The sequence below is a fragment of the Panthera onca genome, chromosome E2 (assembly GCF_046562875.1).
Source record: "Panthera onca isolate mPanOnc1 chromosome E2, mPanOnc1 haplotype 2, whole genome shotgun sequence".
NCBI lineage: Eukaryota > Metazoa > Chordata > Mammalia > Carnivora > Felidae > Panthera > Panthera onca.
Genome location: NC_138353.1, coordinates 43,782,918 through 43,800,838, shown reverse-complemented (window position 1 = coordinate 43,800,838; position 17,921 = coordinate 43,782,918). Strand labels below are relative to the sequence as shown.

Genomic DNA, 17,921 nt, shown 5'->3' with positions numbered 1-17,921 from the left:
TGACTGTTGGTGGAAGAATGCAGGTAACTGACTCCACCCACGTGAAAGGCAGGGCCAGTCACTGCCCAATACGGACTGCCGCTGCCTCCACTATCGTCACCAAAATGTCCAAGGCATTTCCTGGCGCACAGCAGACTCCCGTTGTAAGGTGCGTGCCAGCCAGGGAGACTGTTCCGCCCTCAGATTGCCTTCCTGTAGACTTTGCCCTCAGTCGCCAGAGTGGAAGGCGCTCGGGACGGTCTGCGGTTCTGATGAATAGTGCCCTCTGCTGGGCATGTGGGGAAGGGCTTGCGGAAAAATCATGGCTGCCCTCACTACTTTGTGCAGACAGGGAATGTCTCTCTCCAGGTGGGAAGTGCAGTTTCCACTCAGGCTGTGGGTGTGGAGATAAAGGAGCAGTAACTGGCCCTGTCAGTCTCAACAACCACCACAGTAGAGATCACACTTAAAGCAGCTTTGTATGCCAGACACCCTTGTAAACATTTTATAGATACTAATTTATTTACTATGACCATTTTACAGATGAGAAAAGTGAGGCACAGGTAGGCTAAGTGGTTTGTCTAAGGCACATACACTGGAAGTGCCAGAATTTGAATCTGTGCCCTGAACCGTGGCTCCTTAGTGGAAGGTGGGAAGTAGCTCTACCTTTAGCCCAAGAGTTGGCCCTGTGGAGTTCCCATGCGAGTTTGAAACTGGACATACAGGCTGTGGGCTGAAAAGGGGGCTTTCCAGTGATTGCCCCCACCCGTTCAATAGCAGGCCACCAAGCTGACCTCAGGGCCCCTTCCCGACTGGCCATCCTTCGGCATTTCCTTGCCTGGACCTTTCTTGGAGTGCCTTTGTGTGGGCCTGTGGTTAAGAAAGGTCCATGCCTTGCAATGGAGGCCATGAATTTGAGGCCTCAGCTACTTGCCCACCTTCCAAGGATGATAGTCATTTTCCTCAGGCCCCTTCAAGGGCCTGGACAAGCCCACCTGGGGAGAAGGGTCCTATCTGCAGCCCCTCAGCTCAGGTCAGCAAGGGAAAACGCACTGTGTGAAGTGAGGCCTGGGCTCTGCCCATCTCTGCCCTGCTGGATGATCTTAGGGGAGGGCTTGCTTTTGGAACCTGTATCTTTTCCTATCTGAAAAATGACAGGGGTGGATTGGGGGCAATTTTCAAAGTGCTCTGCATTTGGGGGTTTAAGGAGAAACACTGGGAAGATGAGGCCAAACAGGCATGTCTCTTGGCCATCTGAACTCTTATTTCCAACAATTTCATTTTTGTAAGATTTTTAAGCAATCCCTATACCCAAAATAGGACTTGAACTTATAAACCCCGAGATCAAGAGTTGCATGCTCCACCAACCAAGGGAACCAGGTGCCCCTCCAACAACTTCATGCTTTTTTGGATTAGGGATCTGGGACCTTGGCTTTTAAGTCTGGATGAGGGTGAGGGGGGAATCACTTAAAACAATGAGCCCAAGGGGTCCTTTCAGCACCAAGCTGTCATCCTTGACTGAAACCTCCACTTGGAAAACAAGCAGCCTTGATCCCAAACAGAACCACAGGCCCCTCTCACCCTAGTGAGACTCATTCCTAGTCACTGGAGGACTGGCTTTGAAGCATCTGCAGAGTTGGGTGCTCCAAGGAGTTTATTTCAACATTGTTAAGGGCAAAAAAGTAGAATCATTCATGTCCATGGATGATGGTGGGGACATTGAATAAATGCTGACATCCAAACTGGGTATGTCATAGGCAGAAAGGCAGCCTCCGAGGCCCTGTTGTGAAAAGGTATAATGCAAAATGTGCGTGTAATGAATGCACAGGGGGAAAAGGTTGGAAGGACGCGTGCCAAACTGTTGCACCACAAAATATGAAGGATTAACATTCAGGTGGTCCTCACTGGTATGGCCAAACACACTGGTTATTTATGGGTGCTAAACTTTACTTGGATTCCTTATTATAGGCCCTAAAGGCCAGAGTCCTAAAATCCCATTTTGCAGATGAGAAGCAGGCCCAGAGTGAGAAAAGGATGTTATATATCCATCCCCATCCCAGAGCTCAGGTTCGTTTTCTCCAACTCACTCAGAGTCTGGTGACTAGTTCCAGTGCCAGGGGAATCTAGATCCATCCACAAAGACCAGCCTTGGCTAGAAAAGGCCACTTCTCCTCCTCAACACCTTCCAAAAATCCCAGGGGAGGAAGGCCAGTCTGCACAGTGGCTGTTTGGTTTTATTATTAGTCTCAGCTGAAGATAGGGTTTCAGGCTTTTCAGAGAGGAGTTTAAGATAAGGGGCAGCAGGTGTTTGCTGGCTGAGACACCGAATCCTCTCACCTTATCAGCAAAAGCAGCAGGGCCCTGAGACAGGGGAACCTGAGGCCACAGGAGCCAGAGGCTGCAGCTTGAGGGAGAGCCAGGAGGTAGCCTTGACCTGCAGGCTAAGGAGCTGTGGACCAAGGATGGATGAGAAGGTTTCTCACTTAACTTCGTTCCCCTTTGACTTCCCATCCATGATCTGAGACTTCGGACACCCTCAGTCACATCCTCCAGAGCCTTGGTGGCAAATCTGACTGGACATCAGAATTGCCTGGAAGGCTTGTTAAAGCAGATTGCAGGGTCCCACCTAGAGTTTCTGATTCGGCAAGAAATGCAGATGCTGGCAGTCCAGGAACTGCACTCTGAGTACCAGTGCTTTAAAGCATTAGTCCCTCTTGTGGAAAGAAAATTTTTAATTCAACTTCAGCAATCCCTATGGCTTCATTTGAGATTCTTCTCTCTTGGTTCATCGCAAAGAAAATGTTAAACTTCGCTTTAACAAAGGAACGCACGGAACAGTTCTTTCCCTGCTGTCTCTTCATCCTTATTCCTGCATCCGTGTATTGTTGGGATCGCTCCAATTTCACGTACATCCTGGGTGAGTTCTCTAATTTTCTGTCTGGCTTGATTTTGATGATGATCAGGTGTCATTAAAAAAAAAATACAATGAGGCCATTCTTTAAAGGAGGAAAATCCCCTCAGAGGGTGATTGTGACGATTTGTTTAAAGGAAACAGTGGAAGTTAAGTGGTATTTGGCCCTAAAATGTATCAAATAAATGGTAGCTATTACCAGTGAACACAAATTGCACCTACAGTGTGGCAGATATGAAGCCATCCGGTCTCCATAAAAATTCCCCATTTTATACATGAAAAATGTGAGGCAAGTAGCGGTTAAATTACGTTGCTAGGAAGTGGCAGTATCAGATCCTCCCCAAACCGCCCCCTCACCCCCCGGCCCCGGCTTTTCCTTATAGAGCCCACCACACAGAAGAGGAAATGCTTGCCCACATGACAGCAGCCACTGTTCCAGAAAAGATGTTGCCTGCAGTCCTGGTGGGGGCTCAGCCTGGAGGTAAGGGAGTTAATGTTTCTGTCCCACAGAAGAGAAGCTCAGAATTTGCAGAGAGATGGGTGCCTGGCTGATTTAGTCAGAAGAGCATGAGTCTTGACCTCAGAGTTGTGAGTTTGAGCACCACGTTGGGTGGTTAAACAAAAAAAAAAAAAAGAATTTGTAGAGAGAGGGCAGGCTCACCCTCATCAGGCCTCCTCGGGCACGTACACAAATCCTGAGCTTCCTCCATCAGCAGGACAAAGTTGGGTGAAGCCAGCAGGGTTAGATGTGCTCACTTCCCTTATAAAACTCTGAAAATTCTAAAAACCTCTGAATCGGACACCGAAGTAGGTGAATGGTATGGTATAGGACTCATAGGGCAATAAAATGGCAATAAAAAAAAGTTCACTCCCCAGGCACCTCTGGGAAAAATTCCTTTAATAAAAAAGTTGTAATACATTTACACGATTGTCATCACCCTTTTTCTACAACACTCAATAGGGAAAATAAAAAATAAAGGACAACCTAGTCGCGCTCAGTATAAAAACGCAGTAATTCATTCCAACAGGAGGCCTTATCGCCTGGAGAAGAGACACAAATCCATGAGGGCATGTAAGTTGAGCAGTTGAGGTCTGGACTTCTGGAGGAATCCAGAGGACAGCTGAAGACCCGCCTGTAACTTTTTGAAGACAGTATTTAAAAAAAAATTAAAAAAAAAAAAAATCCAGGTTGTGATAAGAGGCCTCATTCTAAGGAGCTGGGTCCATTTCAGAGAAAACATCATCACTGGGTGGGGGGGAGGGGGGGGGGCGGTGCAAGGGGGTGGTCAGAGTCTGTCCAGTCTCAGGACATAGAGCCAGGCATTTTATGGCAGGTTATAGACTCCTGGAAATTTGGTCTCAGAAGCAACCCTGGCCTAGTCTGAGAGGTTTTCAGAAGTGAAATCAAACTGCGCATGGCCCTCTATTCTGAAAGGCTCAGAAACCACCCCTTAATGTCAGACTTGACACCTCTCTCCTCCAAGTTGCTAAGGCCACTTCTTGACAAGCTCCCAAGTTCTTGGCTGAGGAGAGGACTCAGGCTCCTTGGAAATGCCCCTGCGGCCCACCTTTAGCCCGGGTCCTGTTGGAAGGCCTAGTCGTCCTGGCCACCACCATACATGTCTGCCAGCTTCTTGAAGCGACTGCCCCACTCGTTCAGATAGTCATAGTCTTGGTCCTGGTCAGAGGCTGAGGAGGTGAGGGAGCTCAGGGACGCGGCATCAGAGCCGCTGCCCTCGTAGTCAAACACCAGCAGGGAGTCGTAGGGCGGGGCTGTGGGGTCCGTGTTTGCCGCCTTCAGGTTCTGTGGTGACAAGAGCAGGTGGTTAGGGGCGGCGGTCAGACACTCAGCAGCTGTGGGAGCTCGGGCAAGGTAGCTCACGCTGCCGAGCCTGCGTTTCCTCATCTGTGAAGACCTCTCTTTCCTCCATTCAGGTTTCAAGGGTGAAATGAAATAATGCACATGGATACTTAGCACTGAGCCCAGCATACAGCAGGTGCTCACTGTGGCAGGTCAAGAGCAGGGAGGAACTCTGAAACCAGACAGCTCGATTCAGAACTCAGACTTCACATACTAGTTTTGTGACCTTGGGCAAGCCCCTTTTTATCTCTAGGTGCTGTTTTTGTCTGGTCTCCAAAACGGGAGACTTCAAATAGTTTTAGAGGAATACACTAATACATGTAAATATATGTAAAGTGTGTATTAGAATAGTACCTGGCATATAGGGGAACATCATTTTCCTCATTTGTAAAATCAGGACAACAATAGGATTCCTTCCCTGCAGTCGATGTGGGGATTGAATGACAGGGTATTTGCAAACTATCTGACACAGAGACATTCTGGAAATGGTCTTCATTTAACTGGAGGAAAAAGTTCCAGGTATTTAGTCCCAAGGCATCTTTTCAAACCATCTGCTCTGAGCAACTTTCCCCAGATGCTTTTGTTTTTGCACAGCTCTCTCAAATATGCTCATGCTAAACAATAGAGTCTAACCACCAGGCTACTTCTAGAAGGCAAGAAGGGGAAGCAGAAAGGTTCAAGCCAGAGTGAGGTATTTTGACAAGCCACTGGGCCCTCTGCCCATCATTGCTTCCCCAAACCCATCTATCTATCTTTCCTCCCTTCCTTCGTTCTTCCCTCCCTCTTACTGAGCACCTCTATTTTACAGAGCACCCAACTGGCTCAGTCAGTAGAGCAAGCAACTCTTGATCTAGGGGTCGTGAGTTCAAGCCCCACATTGGGTACAGAGCTTAAGGAAAAAAAAAGAAAGAAAAACCTCCATTTACTGCTAATGGGGTCCCAGGCTGTGAGAGGCTCCTATCATTTATTTCCTGTGTACCTAGGTCCGTGGTTATCACAACCATGCCTGTATATTTGATTTTAAGCTTGGGGAGCTTTAAAAAAATTGGAGTCTTAAAAAGAAATCCCTGGTTTCCAGGAATTGTTATTTTTCAAAATCCCACAGATGAATCAAATGTATGATCAGAATTAAGAACACTGGAGACACTCAGCTATTATCAACAATAACTATCATAACCTAATAAATGCCAGGGGTACCTGGGTGGCTCAGTTGGTTAGGCGTCCAACTTCAGCTCAGGTCATGATCTCACGGTTTGTGAGTTTGAACCCTGTGTTGGGCTCTGTGCCGACAATGCAGAGCCTGGAGCCTGCTTAGAGTTCTGTGTCTTCTTCTCTTTCTGACCCTCCCCACCTTACCCTCTGTCTCTCTCTCAAAAATGAATAAACAAATTTTTAAATAAAATAAAATAAATGCTACATGCCAGGCCATTGGTTCCTAGACTCAAATTACTTGGGAATATTTTAAAAATTCTGAAGCCCAGGCCATATCCAGATCAATTAAATCACAATCTCCATGGGGAGTCAGAAACGTCAGTAGTTTTTTAAGTTCCCCAGGAGATTTCAATGTTTGGAAACTACTGTTCTAGGTGCTTACTCATCTGACCCTTAAAGTGACCTATAACAGCGGGTCCCCAACTCTGTTCCACATTGGGATCAGCTGGGATCTTTAAAAATTTAAACCCAGGTAGTCTGGCTGCACAGTTTTCAACTGTTATGTGTGTTGCATAAATGAATAAATTATTCTTAACCTACTGTTAACCACTTTGCAACTTAGGGTTTTATGGAGGAGAAAACAGAAGCCCAGACGTTAGCCAAATGTCAGGAGATCACACAGCTGGTTGGCAGGGGAGCCAAGATTTGAACCCAGAGCCAAGACTCCAAGCCCATGCTTTTTTTCCCATGCTGCTGGTGCTTGAATCAAGGGCTCCCCTTGGCTAGCCCCCTATGCCTCACCTCGATGATGAAGTTCCCAATCTCATCTGGGTTGGCTGGACGTGGACGGTACATGGGTGTGGGGATGAAGGACGGCGCCACATCATTGCGGAGAATGACCTCAGGCCGGGCCTCCAGACCACGGTGGAGTTGGGTGATGTCATAGTCCTTCATGAAAGTGAAGGACAGCATGGGGTTGAGAAGTGAACTCCTCCACCATTTGTATGTCATCCCATTTCCCTGCCACTTGGATGTTCTGGTTCATGGGTAGGTCTTAAAAGATAGCCTTTGTCAGATATTTCTGAAAGCCCTTGTTCCCACAGCTCCTCCTCCAAAATTAAGCACAGGCTCAAGGTCACCTTAGCTGGGGCCAAAGGGACTACAGCAGTAGACCAGACACCCTCTCAGAAGAGAAGAGGTATCAATCTTACATGAAGATGGATGCTTTAGGCCAGAGTCTGGTCAACGTAGCTAATATGGTTAGTTGGTTAACCCAACCATCCCTGCCAGTGGCCCTGGAGGCATCCATTTCCCAACACTTAGACCTTCCCACTGCCTCACCTGGTCCTCCTCACCACCTCCCTCTTCGCCATAGTAGAAGACATTGTCACGAGTGTCATCTTCTGGGAGCAGAAGGGGCTCCTTGACCTTCCTCTTCTTCCTCACCAACAGGAGGAGGACCAGCAGGAGAACTGCAAGAGTTAGGGAGTGTGAATATTCACCCCCCACAACCACAGAGCTGGCCAATAGCCCCAAACCCTTAGCGACGTATCTAATTTTAGACCCCTTCACTCCGCAGCCAGGGTTGAAAACACTTCAGTGGCTCCCCTGCACCTAGGAAAACCCCTAACTCCTTATCAAAGTGTACCGGATTGGCCCCTGTCTTTCTCCACACATCTACACCCCCACGTGGGTCTGGTCACATTTCCCTCCTTGGAGTTCCTCAAATAACACCTAGCAGTTTACCACTTCAGGAGTTTCATGTGGGCTTTTCTCATCTGGAACATTTTGTACACATGGCTCTCACCCTTCAGGCCTCAGTCTACTATCCCCTCCTCCTAACAGCAAACTGACTTCATTCCCCCACCAACAATTCTGTACCATTTATTGTCAGTCTTCCCTTATCGGTGATACTGGTCCTCAAGGAAACACTCCTCTATGGGGATGGGAATCTCCTAGCAGATGTTACTTTTCAACAAGACTCTTTTTCAGTCCCCAGTGACCCCTACATTAGCCACAGATTTTAAGTTAAAAAGCGAGACAGTGAAACTCTGATATGGTGCAGTAATTTGAACTTAGGTGCAAATACTATTTTGGTATTTCAAGAGAGGAACTTAGCTTTTAGTAATATGGTTTGAAAGGTTGGCAGGCCATGTGGACATGGGAGTATTGGCCAACTAATGCCTAGCTGTTCTCCCTAATGCCAGGACTACCCCCAGCTGATCCCATATGAAGAAGCGACCCCAGGGTCTTCTCTGTGGCTGTCCAATATGAGAGGATACACCCACCATTTAGCTTTAGCACTTTTTTGGGCCTGTTTACACAATTCCTGTCCATCTCTGACCAGTCAAAACAGACCTAGCCTTCTTGGGGAGTCTGTGGGGTTATCAGCATGCACACCCTATGTGGGCCAGACTGTAATCTTTGCCTCCCCTTTTCCTCCTGAGTCTGGGGAAAGGCAGGAAGGAGGTGAAGTGGACTTCTCACCGGCACCAAAGTTACGTGTCTGCCTACTGATATCTCCATTTGGACCGTCTGGCAATTCTCTTCCCATGATCCTTTCCAAACTGGCTAATGGAAACTCCAGTTTCTACTTGTTTGGGCATTAGAATCATTGATGGTTCTTTTCTTCATACCACATATGAATCTGAATAGATTCTGCCTTGAAATACAACCACCTCTCACCATCTCACTCCTAGAATATGGCAATAGCTCCTTAATAGTCTCCCTGTCTCCACCCTTACCCCTGTACAGTCTGTTTACTGGGAATCCTATAAAATTCAAGTCAAATCACATCACTGCTTTGCTCTAAACCTTCTGATGACTTCTCATTTCACCACATCCTCACAATAGCCTACAAGGCCCAACAGGATGCTCTGCCACAACCATCACCTCTCTGACTTCATCTCCTACTTTTTTCCCTTTTGCTTTTTCCACTCCAGCAATTTATTGTTTCCACACACTAAGCACAGTGCTGCCTTAGGGCCTTTGCACTTGTTGTTCCTGAGATAGCTGCACGATTTGCTGCCTCACCCTTTTCAGGTCTTTACTCGAATGTCCCTTCTCACCAACGCCTTTCTCACCCATCCTACTTAAGATGGCAGACCTCCTCACTCCACTTCTTTTTCTCCATACCAATACCTATTTCTCTGCCAGATGATTTACTGTCTGCTCTCTGCATGCAAAGTAAGCTCCATGAGGGCACAGAGTGGTCTGTGTTATAAAATGCTGCACCCCCAGCGCTGAAACAGTGCTTAGAGCACAGTATGTGGATTCGTTAAAGTTTGCCCTTGTTGAATTCGTACCGGATTGTGTTTCTGTGTAAGGAATTCAGAGGGTAGAAAAAACAAAGGTGATAGGTGCTACCTTTAAAGAACTTAGCTTGTAACTAAACACTTCCGCCCACTAGACTCGTGACTCTCAAACTCTAGCATACATCAGAACCCGTGCTGGGCTTGTTAAAAAACAGGTTATTAGGTCTTACCCCTAAGTTTCTGAATCAATGGGACAGGAGTGGGCCTGAGAACTGGCCTTTTTAACAAGTTCCTGGGTAATTCTAATGTCGTTGGTCTGAAGATCATACTTTCAGAACCACTGCTCTAGCCTCTAGATGACATGACAGTCGGGCTGGGTCTGTCTGTTCACGACTGTATCCCCAAAGCCTGGCACATTCCAGAAGTTCCATCAACATCTATTGACTGAATGACACTCCTAGAATTAAGAGTATCAGGAACAGATATGCAATGTTGGGGATGTCTTAGTCCCAGCAGTCCAGGGTATAACTGGGCCTTCTAACTACCCCGTCCAGAGAGGGGAGAGGGCACGGGTACTCACGCAGCAGAGCCAGGACAGCCCCCAGGACCGGGAGGAGGAAGCCCCCCTTCCAGGGTTTGGGGCAGGTCTCCACATGGCCGTGGCAGTCACACACCGTGGCCCTGATCACTGTGAGCTGTTCCTTGTTGCCATGGTCAGATAGAGAAAGGTGCACATTGTATGTGTCTTGCTTCAGGAACTTCTTCAAGGACAGGGCCACTGTGTTTCCTGGAGTGGACAGATAACATTCACCCTGGGAGACCCCCAAGTGGAACTGGGCAGATCATGTTGGAGGTCTGAGGAGACAGCCTCTACATCTGGGCAACAGGGAGAAATATCCCAAAAGCACACTTATGTCAAGTGTTAAAAGTTGATATTTGGCCAAAGCCAAATATGCACCATCATGGAAAGAATTACTGGAATAGGAAAATTTATTTATTGGGGCACCTGGGTGACTCAGTCAGTTAAGCATCTGACTCTTGATTTTAGCAAAAGTCATGATCTCGCAGCCTGTGGGTGTAGGCCCTTGTGTCAGGCTCTGTGCTGACAGCATGGAGCCTGCTTGGGATTCTCCTTCTCTCTCTGCCCCTCCCCTTCTCACACTCCTTGTCTGCCCCCTCCCCTCTCTCAAAAGAAATAAACCTAAAATTTTTAAAAATAAGGGAAAAGAAATTCATCATTTTCCCCCTTAAAATCATTACACTATTTTTAAAATAACGAAGTTTTTTAAAAAGTCATGTCATGCAAGGCCAAAAATTTCTCAGCACCATTAGCTGCTAGACTGTTCTCTGCCTCAAAAAAGAATACATTGGAATAAATTCTTTCTGAGAGATAATTAACTCATGAACCATTAGATCATGACCTGAGCTGAAGTCAGAGACTCAACTGACTCAGCCACCCGGGCACCCCTCAAGCCATTTTTAGTTCAAAGTTTCTGCATGGGGTGCCTGGGTGGCTCAGTCGGTTAAGCGTCTAACTTCAGCTCAGGTCATGATCTCACAGTTCGTGAGTTCGAGCCCCGTGTCGGGCTCTTTGCTGACAGCTCAGAGCCTGAGCCTGTTTCTGATTCTGTGTCTCCCTCTCTCTCTGCCCCTTCCCAGCTCATGCTCTGTCTCTGTCTCAAAAATGAATAAAGCATTAAAAAAAATAATAAAAAAAAGTTTATGCAGACTCTCTGGCCTCCTCCTAGCAAGATGGCTAGAAGGGAGAATTTGCCCTGTTCCAATTCAGCGATGGCAAGCAGAGAGGGAGCTCTGCAGGCTGAGAATTTAGTCTACTACATAGAGGCCAACATGGTGTGTTTCCCTGAAACATCCCTACCACCATCCTATCCCCATGCTGGATGGCGATTTCTCAGGTGCTGATGACAATGGTGGTGCCAGTGACTAAGCAGGCACTAACTGGGAGCCACGCCCTACTCTTCTCCACTACCACTTTAAGAGGCAGGTACTATTTTTTTTAATGTTTATTTACCTTTGAGAGAGAAAGGGGGGGAGGGGCAGAGCAAGAGGGACAGAGGATCCAAAACAGGCTCCACTGACAGCAGAGAACCCAATGCAAGGCTCAAACTCGTGGACTGTGAGATCACGACCTGAGCTGAAGTCTGACATTCAACTGACTGAGCCACCCAGGTGCCCCAAGAGGCAGGTACTATTATTCTGATTTTACAAATGCAGAAATTGAAGCTCAGAGAGGTCAAGTAACTAATGTGAGATCACACTGGGGTAGGGGATGGATTAACTCCCCTGACAACAAGGACATGATCAGTTAGAAAAACTAATCTAAGCTGAGGCGCCTGGGTGGCTCAGTTGGTTAAGCAGCCGACTTCAGCTCAGGTCATGATCTTGCAGTCCATGAGTTCAAGCCCCGCATCGGGCTCTGTGCTGACAGCTTGGCGCCTACAGCCTGATTCATATTCTGTGTCTCCCTCTCTCTCTGCCCCTTCCCCATTCGCACTCTGTTTTTAAAAAATGAATAAATGTTAAAAAAAAAACAAAAAACAAAAAAAAAAAAACACAAAAACTTAAGGGGCCACTGGGTGGTGTCCAACTTTGGCTCATGTCATGATCTCACAGTTCCTGGGTTTAAGCCCTGTGTCAGGCACTATGCTGACAGCTCAGAGCCTGGAGCTTGTCTCGGATTCTGTGTCTTCCTCTCTCTCTCAGCCCCTCCCCTGCTTGTGCTTACTCTCTCTTTCAAAAATAAACAAACATACATTAAAAAAAAAAAAAAAAAGGAAAGAGAAACTAACTTAAAACCAAGAACCAGGTATCAATACTATCACCAGGTGTTGGTACCAGTGGGCTTTGGTCATAATGCTCACACCTGACTGAACCAGATCTGTGATTGCTGCTGGGAAATAGTGGTGATGAATGAAGGTGGCTGTTCACACACCTACTGAGCACTGATGTACCAAACAACGTGTCTCTTGTGTCATCACTTAATCTTCACAATAACCGTATGGAAGTAGGTACACTTATCGGCACCATTCTACAGATAGGGATAACTGAGGAACAGTGAGGTTCAGTAGCTTGTCCATAATCATAAAGCTAGTAAATGGAGAAACTGGGTCTTGAACTAAGGCATTCTGGTTCCAGAGTCCATGCTCTATAAATGATAAGGTCAGGGATGGGGAAAAAATGGCTTCCAGGCCACAACGGGGTAACAGGAGACCAACTTGCACTCCTCAAAGGAAAGGTGCTGGTCATACACAACCAAATCACAGGAATCACAAAATTGAGATCATGTGGGTATCTGAAGCAGGTCTCCTGACCTTTCAGGGATAGGCTCAGCAGCAGTAATAGACACTGGACATATCCAAGTAGGATATATAGATAAATATCCTATTTATAGGGGCAGAACCTATAGATACTGGTTCCCCATTTCCTTCCTAGGGGACCTTAGCCCCAAGAGGAAAGGGGACACATTTTAAACCAAAGTGAACAGTGTCTCTCCAGGGGCCTTCCTGGCACTTGAGGCTGGATCCACCTTTCTCACACACCCGGGTCCTCACCCACTTGATACCAAGTTAGACCCCTTTTCAGTCCTGTGACAACTAAAATACCATGACAGACTGAGAACCTCTGGGTGGATGGAAAGAGAAAGCACAGGGAGATGGATTGGAGCGGGGGTGTGGGGGAAAGGGACTGTGGCTTCAATTTCTGCTCCATACTTACCCACTCTGTGCCCTTGGGCATACTATTTAACCTCTCTGAGCCTCATTCTCATCTTTAAATAGGTATAAAAATACTGACCGCAGAAGGTGGTAGAAATATTACAGAAGGAAAGAAAAAGCATTTTGCATATTGTTCAATATGCATTCAATAAATGGTAGGAAGCAGAGATCTAATGATAAATCAGACTGTCTGGATCCAAATTCTGGTGGCCATCATTTTCTAGCCATAAAGCCTTTGGCAAGCTATTTAACCTTCTGTAAGCCTTGGTTTCGTCGTGTAGGATGGGTGCATACACATTTATGTGTGTTAATAGTACCTTCTTCACAGGGTTGTTGTGAGGATTAAGTCACCTAATCTATGAAGCATCTGAAGTGGTATAGTATATACCATATATAGTACATACCAGTGCTATACTAGCACATAGTAAGTATGCTCACGACATGTCAGCTATTATCACTGCAGGAATCCTAGCTCTTTCATTATGTGATACTGAGAAAGCCACACCCTCTCTCTCCCCGCCTCAGTTTTTCCATCTGTACGGGAAGGTGGTTGGACAAGAACAGTCTTAAAGGGCTGCTGTGGATTTCCACAGGCTAACACAAAGTCAAAAAGTAGCCAAAGTGTTGAATGGTGTCTCTCCAACATTTTTGGTCTTTTTTTCCCTTTTTTTAAAAAGTAGGCTTATGCCCAGCATGGAGCCCTATGTGGGGCTTGAACTCATGATTCTGAGATCAAGAGTTGGATGCTTAGGGGTACCTGGGTGGATTCTCCTTTTCTCTCTCTTTTTGCTCCTCCCCCTCTGGTTCATGCTCGCTCTCTCTCTCTCAAAATAAATAAATAAACTTAAAAAAAAGTCGATGCTTAACCAACTGAGCCACCCAGGCACCCATTGGTTGACGTCCTTAACTCAGTGACCCACAAGATGCTGGAATGTGTACAGGGTCCCGGTATGGGGCAGACACCCACCTACTACCCACCACCACTCAATTACCTTTCTCATTGACCTCTGCTGTCCAGTAGATATCCGAGTCATGTGTGAGCTGGGCCTGGAAAGGGGAGGTGTGGGGGGACAGGTCCTTGTCCGTGATGTTCAGCACTTGGGGTACAGGGCTTTGGTTGCAGATAGTGATCTGTTGGGGCTCAGGGACCGGGCCATGGTCGTTGATGTCCATAAGTGTTAGCAGGAGGGTCCCAGTGCCAGTGGTGGGAGGGCTCCCTGTTCATAATTACACATAGGATCCTTTTAGTATCTGCCGTTGGTTGGAGTGATGAATGAGTGTTAAGCTCTCCTATGACCTATCCAATCAGCCCCAGGGAGGTTCCTTTTTACGCCCAGCTGTAACTTTTCAAGACCTTCCATGCCCTGCCCTGGTCTCATCATAGATCAAACCAGTGATGGTAAATCCATGGCAGTTATGCCATCTTTCCCATAGCAGACATTACTAAGTGATCCTAGCACCCTTACAGCCACTTCATCCATATGGCCACTACCAATCTATCACAAAAGGAAACCTACTGGCCATCTCAGGGCTGATGCAGTGTTTGCTAATGAGCTTTAGGGATGCTTCCCTTCACAGTCCTGCGGGAACCTTTCATCTGCCTCCAGACCTTGCTTCACTGTGTCAAGCAGCAATGTCAAGTCACATCCTAACTCCCAATCCTGTCATGGTATGACATCACTAATCAATCATGGCACTTCCCAGGCAGCCCCTTTCAGTCAATCACAGGGCCAATTCTGGGCTCGGTGAACCACACACTTAGGCTAAAAGAAGTCATTCTCCTAACACTTGGGTCTTAGGGAAACCATAGCCAATCCTGGTCTTTGAAAGACTCCTCTCAAGTCCCCTTTGACCCTCCAGATTGGTTTGCTGACATCTTTCCCTGACACCATACACTGTGGAGGGGATGTGCTGTGTCATGGGCTCCAAAGGTACCCAAGTGGAGGGATTGGGAGGAAGCTCTCACCATCATCTGTGGCCAAGACCATGACTTCATAGACATTGTTCTTCACAAACCGTTCATCCTCACGGTCTAAAACCCCCGTGGCAGTGACCTGTCCACTGTCTGGGTCCATTGCTAGCCACCCTGCTGGGTCTCTGAGGATGTGGTAGCTGGAGTGGAAAAGTTGAAAAGAGTCATATCCAGAATACTTAGAATTCTGGTTGTCCTCCAAAGCCTACTCATTCAACTGGCAGATGCTGTTATGGGTCTCGGGGCTCCTAAGCAAGATCACATGAAGAATGCATCTCACCCCAAATGGAAGCAAGAGCGGCAGAAAGAGGGCCCAGCAGGGACACATGAGAGAGAGTGGGAATACCTGCCCCCTAGACCTCTGTTCAGAGTCTTCAGTGTTGGGGAGGGTAGGAAGGGAAGGTCCCGTGCGGGGATGATGTTCAAAATATTTAGCAATCTTTCTGGTAATGGGAGCAAATGCTGGCCGTAATAAATAACCCGTCCAATACTACTAATGCTTTTGGATGCATCTGAGCCCAGCTCCTGTGTACCTGATCTTCTGATTTCCCTCGTCAGGGTCCTGTGCAGTGTAGGTGCAGACAGACTCCCCGACAGAGATGCCCTCCTGGACCTCGATGACTTTGGAGGGTGGGACAAACACAGGTGCCTCATTCACATCCTCCACATGAACTACTATGGTGGCCGTGGAGGTTGGGAGCTTCACCACAAAGGGAGCCTCGTTGGTCACTTCAACGTACAGGGTGTGTTGGTTTTTGGCCTCGAAGTCCAAGCCCTGAGAGAGAAGAGGAAGGAGAACCTGAGCCACCAATTTGTGAGGAGACCCCATGCAATGCTTTGAGGTCAGAAGGAAAGGGCCCACAGTGAGGGGCTCAAGGTTTCCAGGAACAGCAACGTTGCCCTTTCCATATAGCCTCCTGCACTTTGAGTGGACAGCCAGTGGGGCCTCTCAGACCACCCCTAAACCAGAAAGCCCTACAGTTGGTTCCCAACAGGGTGGTGGAGAAACTCGTGGAGGCCTTTCCGGTGATCCTAATGACTGGGGATGCCGCTGGCATTTATAGGCTGGGGCAGGGAAACCAAGAACTGTTCCACAGGCCGTGTGACTTGCCAATATTCCCCTGAACATTCATGTACTTGTGGGTGTGAAAAATCTGTTGATAATTCCAGTCTAGAACACGTTTTATGTATTTCTGGTGCAGTTTTAATATATATGACTTTTCTAGGAATGCAAGCTTCTGAGGGGAGCCTGTAATTTGATTTGTTCAGGCCCTTCCCAAAAGCTGTTTATTTGCTGTCCTGTAAAGATACCAGTATGACTTGTGGTGTGTATGAGCCGACAGAGTGACACGCAGCATCCGCTACAGTTGGATGAGTCTCCAAAGAGAGGCAAGTAACTGACCACCTTCATTGTGTTTTCTAGTATGTTCTCAGAAGCTTGCGTACAGAAATATCTTATTATCAGTAAATTTTCCTGTAAAATTCTTCTTTATTTCACAGTTAGGGCAATCTCTTTTTCTAGAAATTATGTAAGTTAGGTAAGTTTAATTATAAATGAAATTCATTTCACAATGTAAAAAGGGCATTACAAAGTTTTTGTTGAAAGAAGGGGATAGTTTTTAAAGTATTATATATAAAACTCTGCTTCTCAAACTAGGCCATTCTAAAAGCATCAATTTTATTCAAAGACTTTTTGAGAGACAACCATATCTCAAACTACTAAGTAACATAAAACATTTTGCTATGCAAAAACCTAGATATGTGTTATGGATTAAATGCAAAATTTGCAAGCATTCCAATAAAACAGAGCCTCTCTGTTTAAGAAGGCTGACTGGGGACAGCCACTGGACACCAGGATCTGGGAGGAGGAGTTCTACTCATCTGCCTTAATCAAATCAGTGACTCCCACCTGCTTTTTTGAAAGGAGTCCCTGGTTAAGATTTAGTTTGAACAAAGCAATACACTGACACAAGAGGGATGGGAAAGGGTCAGAAGCCACCAGCTTGCTACACACCCAGTTGAATGGTTCAAAGTAGGTGTCCCCAGGCAGATGATACCTCCTTTTCCCAGAGGCTGCAGACCTGACTGCCCCAGGTGTGGGCTTGTCTAAAGCCCAAAATGACTCACCTTCCTGGTTGTCAGAATGCCCTGGTTGCTCTCGGGGTGGGTGGTGATGGTAAAATGGTCCCCATCGTCACCTTCCAAGATGCGGTAGGTGGCGTGCCACGCGGGTGAGTTGGGGGCATCCAGATCAGTCACCGTCAGCCTCTGCACCTCGTGCCCCACCACGTTCTCAGGCACTTGGGCCTCGTACTGTTGGTGTGGGAAGCACAGCACAGTCAGAGCAGAGACTGAACACCCTGAGACCGTTCCACGCTTCACCAGCTATGGATCCTCCATGTGATTCCATGGGAGCTCCGTTCCATGCCGCTTACTCTTTCTGGGATCACCCAATACCACACACCAGGGTTTCAGGGCACACACAGATGCAGAATGTCCTGAGACTCAGCCTTCCAGCTTCTGGGACAGACCACAGGGATGGGGAGCCTACTATTCGTACATCCAGGGCCTACTACTCCAGTAATCGCACTGGTCTGGGTGCCCTAAACCCTGCCATGCCTAGCCACCTATCTAGCTGAGATCAGAAAGGTATGGAGAAGGTGGCAAGAGGGACTAGCTGCCTGATTGCTTTACGGCACTGAGCAGGAACTTTTTTGGAAGCTCTGGAGTAAGTGGCCAAAGTTGGGAACTTGGCTGCTCAGAACACATTTCTAATCAAGCCTAAATAATGTTCAGTAGCCAGAATTATCGAAGGATGGAAGGGGGGGGTGGGTGTCATCTTGACTGGCACTGAATCCCCCGTCGCTGCAGGTGTACGAAGTATTCACTGGGTGAAGGTGGACAGGTATAGGTGTGAGGCAAATTATAAGTTTTCATAACAACACGGATTTTGTTCCTTTCTTTCCTCCTTCCTTCTTCCATTCTCTCTGTCTCTCCCTCTCTCTTTCTCTGTAAAGTAACCTCTGCCTCTAATGTGGGGCTAACAGTCACGACACCA

The 17,921-nt window shown here is 47.2% G+C and overlaps 1 protein-coding gene across 4 annotated transcripts in view; it reads right to left on the bottom strand.

The window, feature by feature from the left end:
- Positions 1-3,771: 3,771 nt before the first annotated feature.
- CDH3 (cadherin 3) overlaps positions 3,772-17,921 on the bottom strand; it is a 113,678-nt gene continuing 99,528 nt past the window's right edge. For all 4 annotated transcript variants that reach the window (XM_078438922.2, XM_078438923.2, XM_078438921.2 and 1 more), the window contains 8 exons: positions 16,991-17,176; positions 15,397-15,638; positions 14,858-15,003; positions 13,884-14,108; positions 9,738-9,944; positions 7,245-7,375; positions 6,705-6,851; positions 3,772-4,694 (listed from right to left, as the gene is read on the bottom strand). In XM_078438922.2, coding sequence (XP_078295048.2) covers positions 4,485-4,694; positions 6,705-6,851; positions 7,245-7,375; positions 9,738-9,944; positions 13,884-14,108; positions 14,858-15,003; positions 15,397-15,638; positions 16,991-17,176 — 1,494 coding nt within the window. In that variant the 3' untranslated portion in view covers positions 3,772-4,484. The remainder of the gene's footprint in view (positions 4,695-6,704; positions 6,852-7,244; positions 7,376-9,737; positions 9,945-13,883; positions 14,109-14,857; positions 15,004-15,396; positions 15,639-16,990; positions 17,177-17,921) is intronic.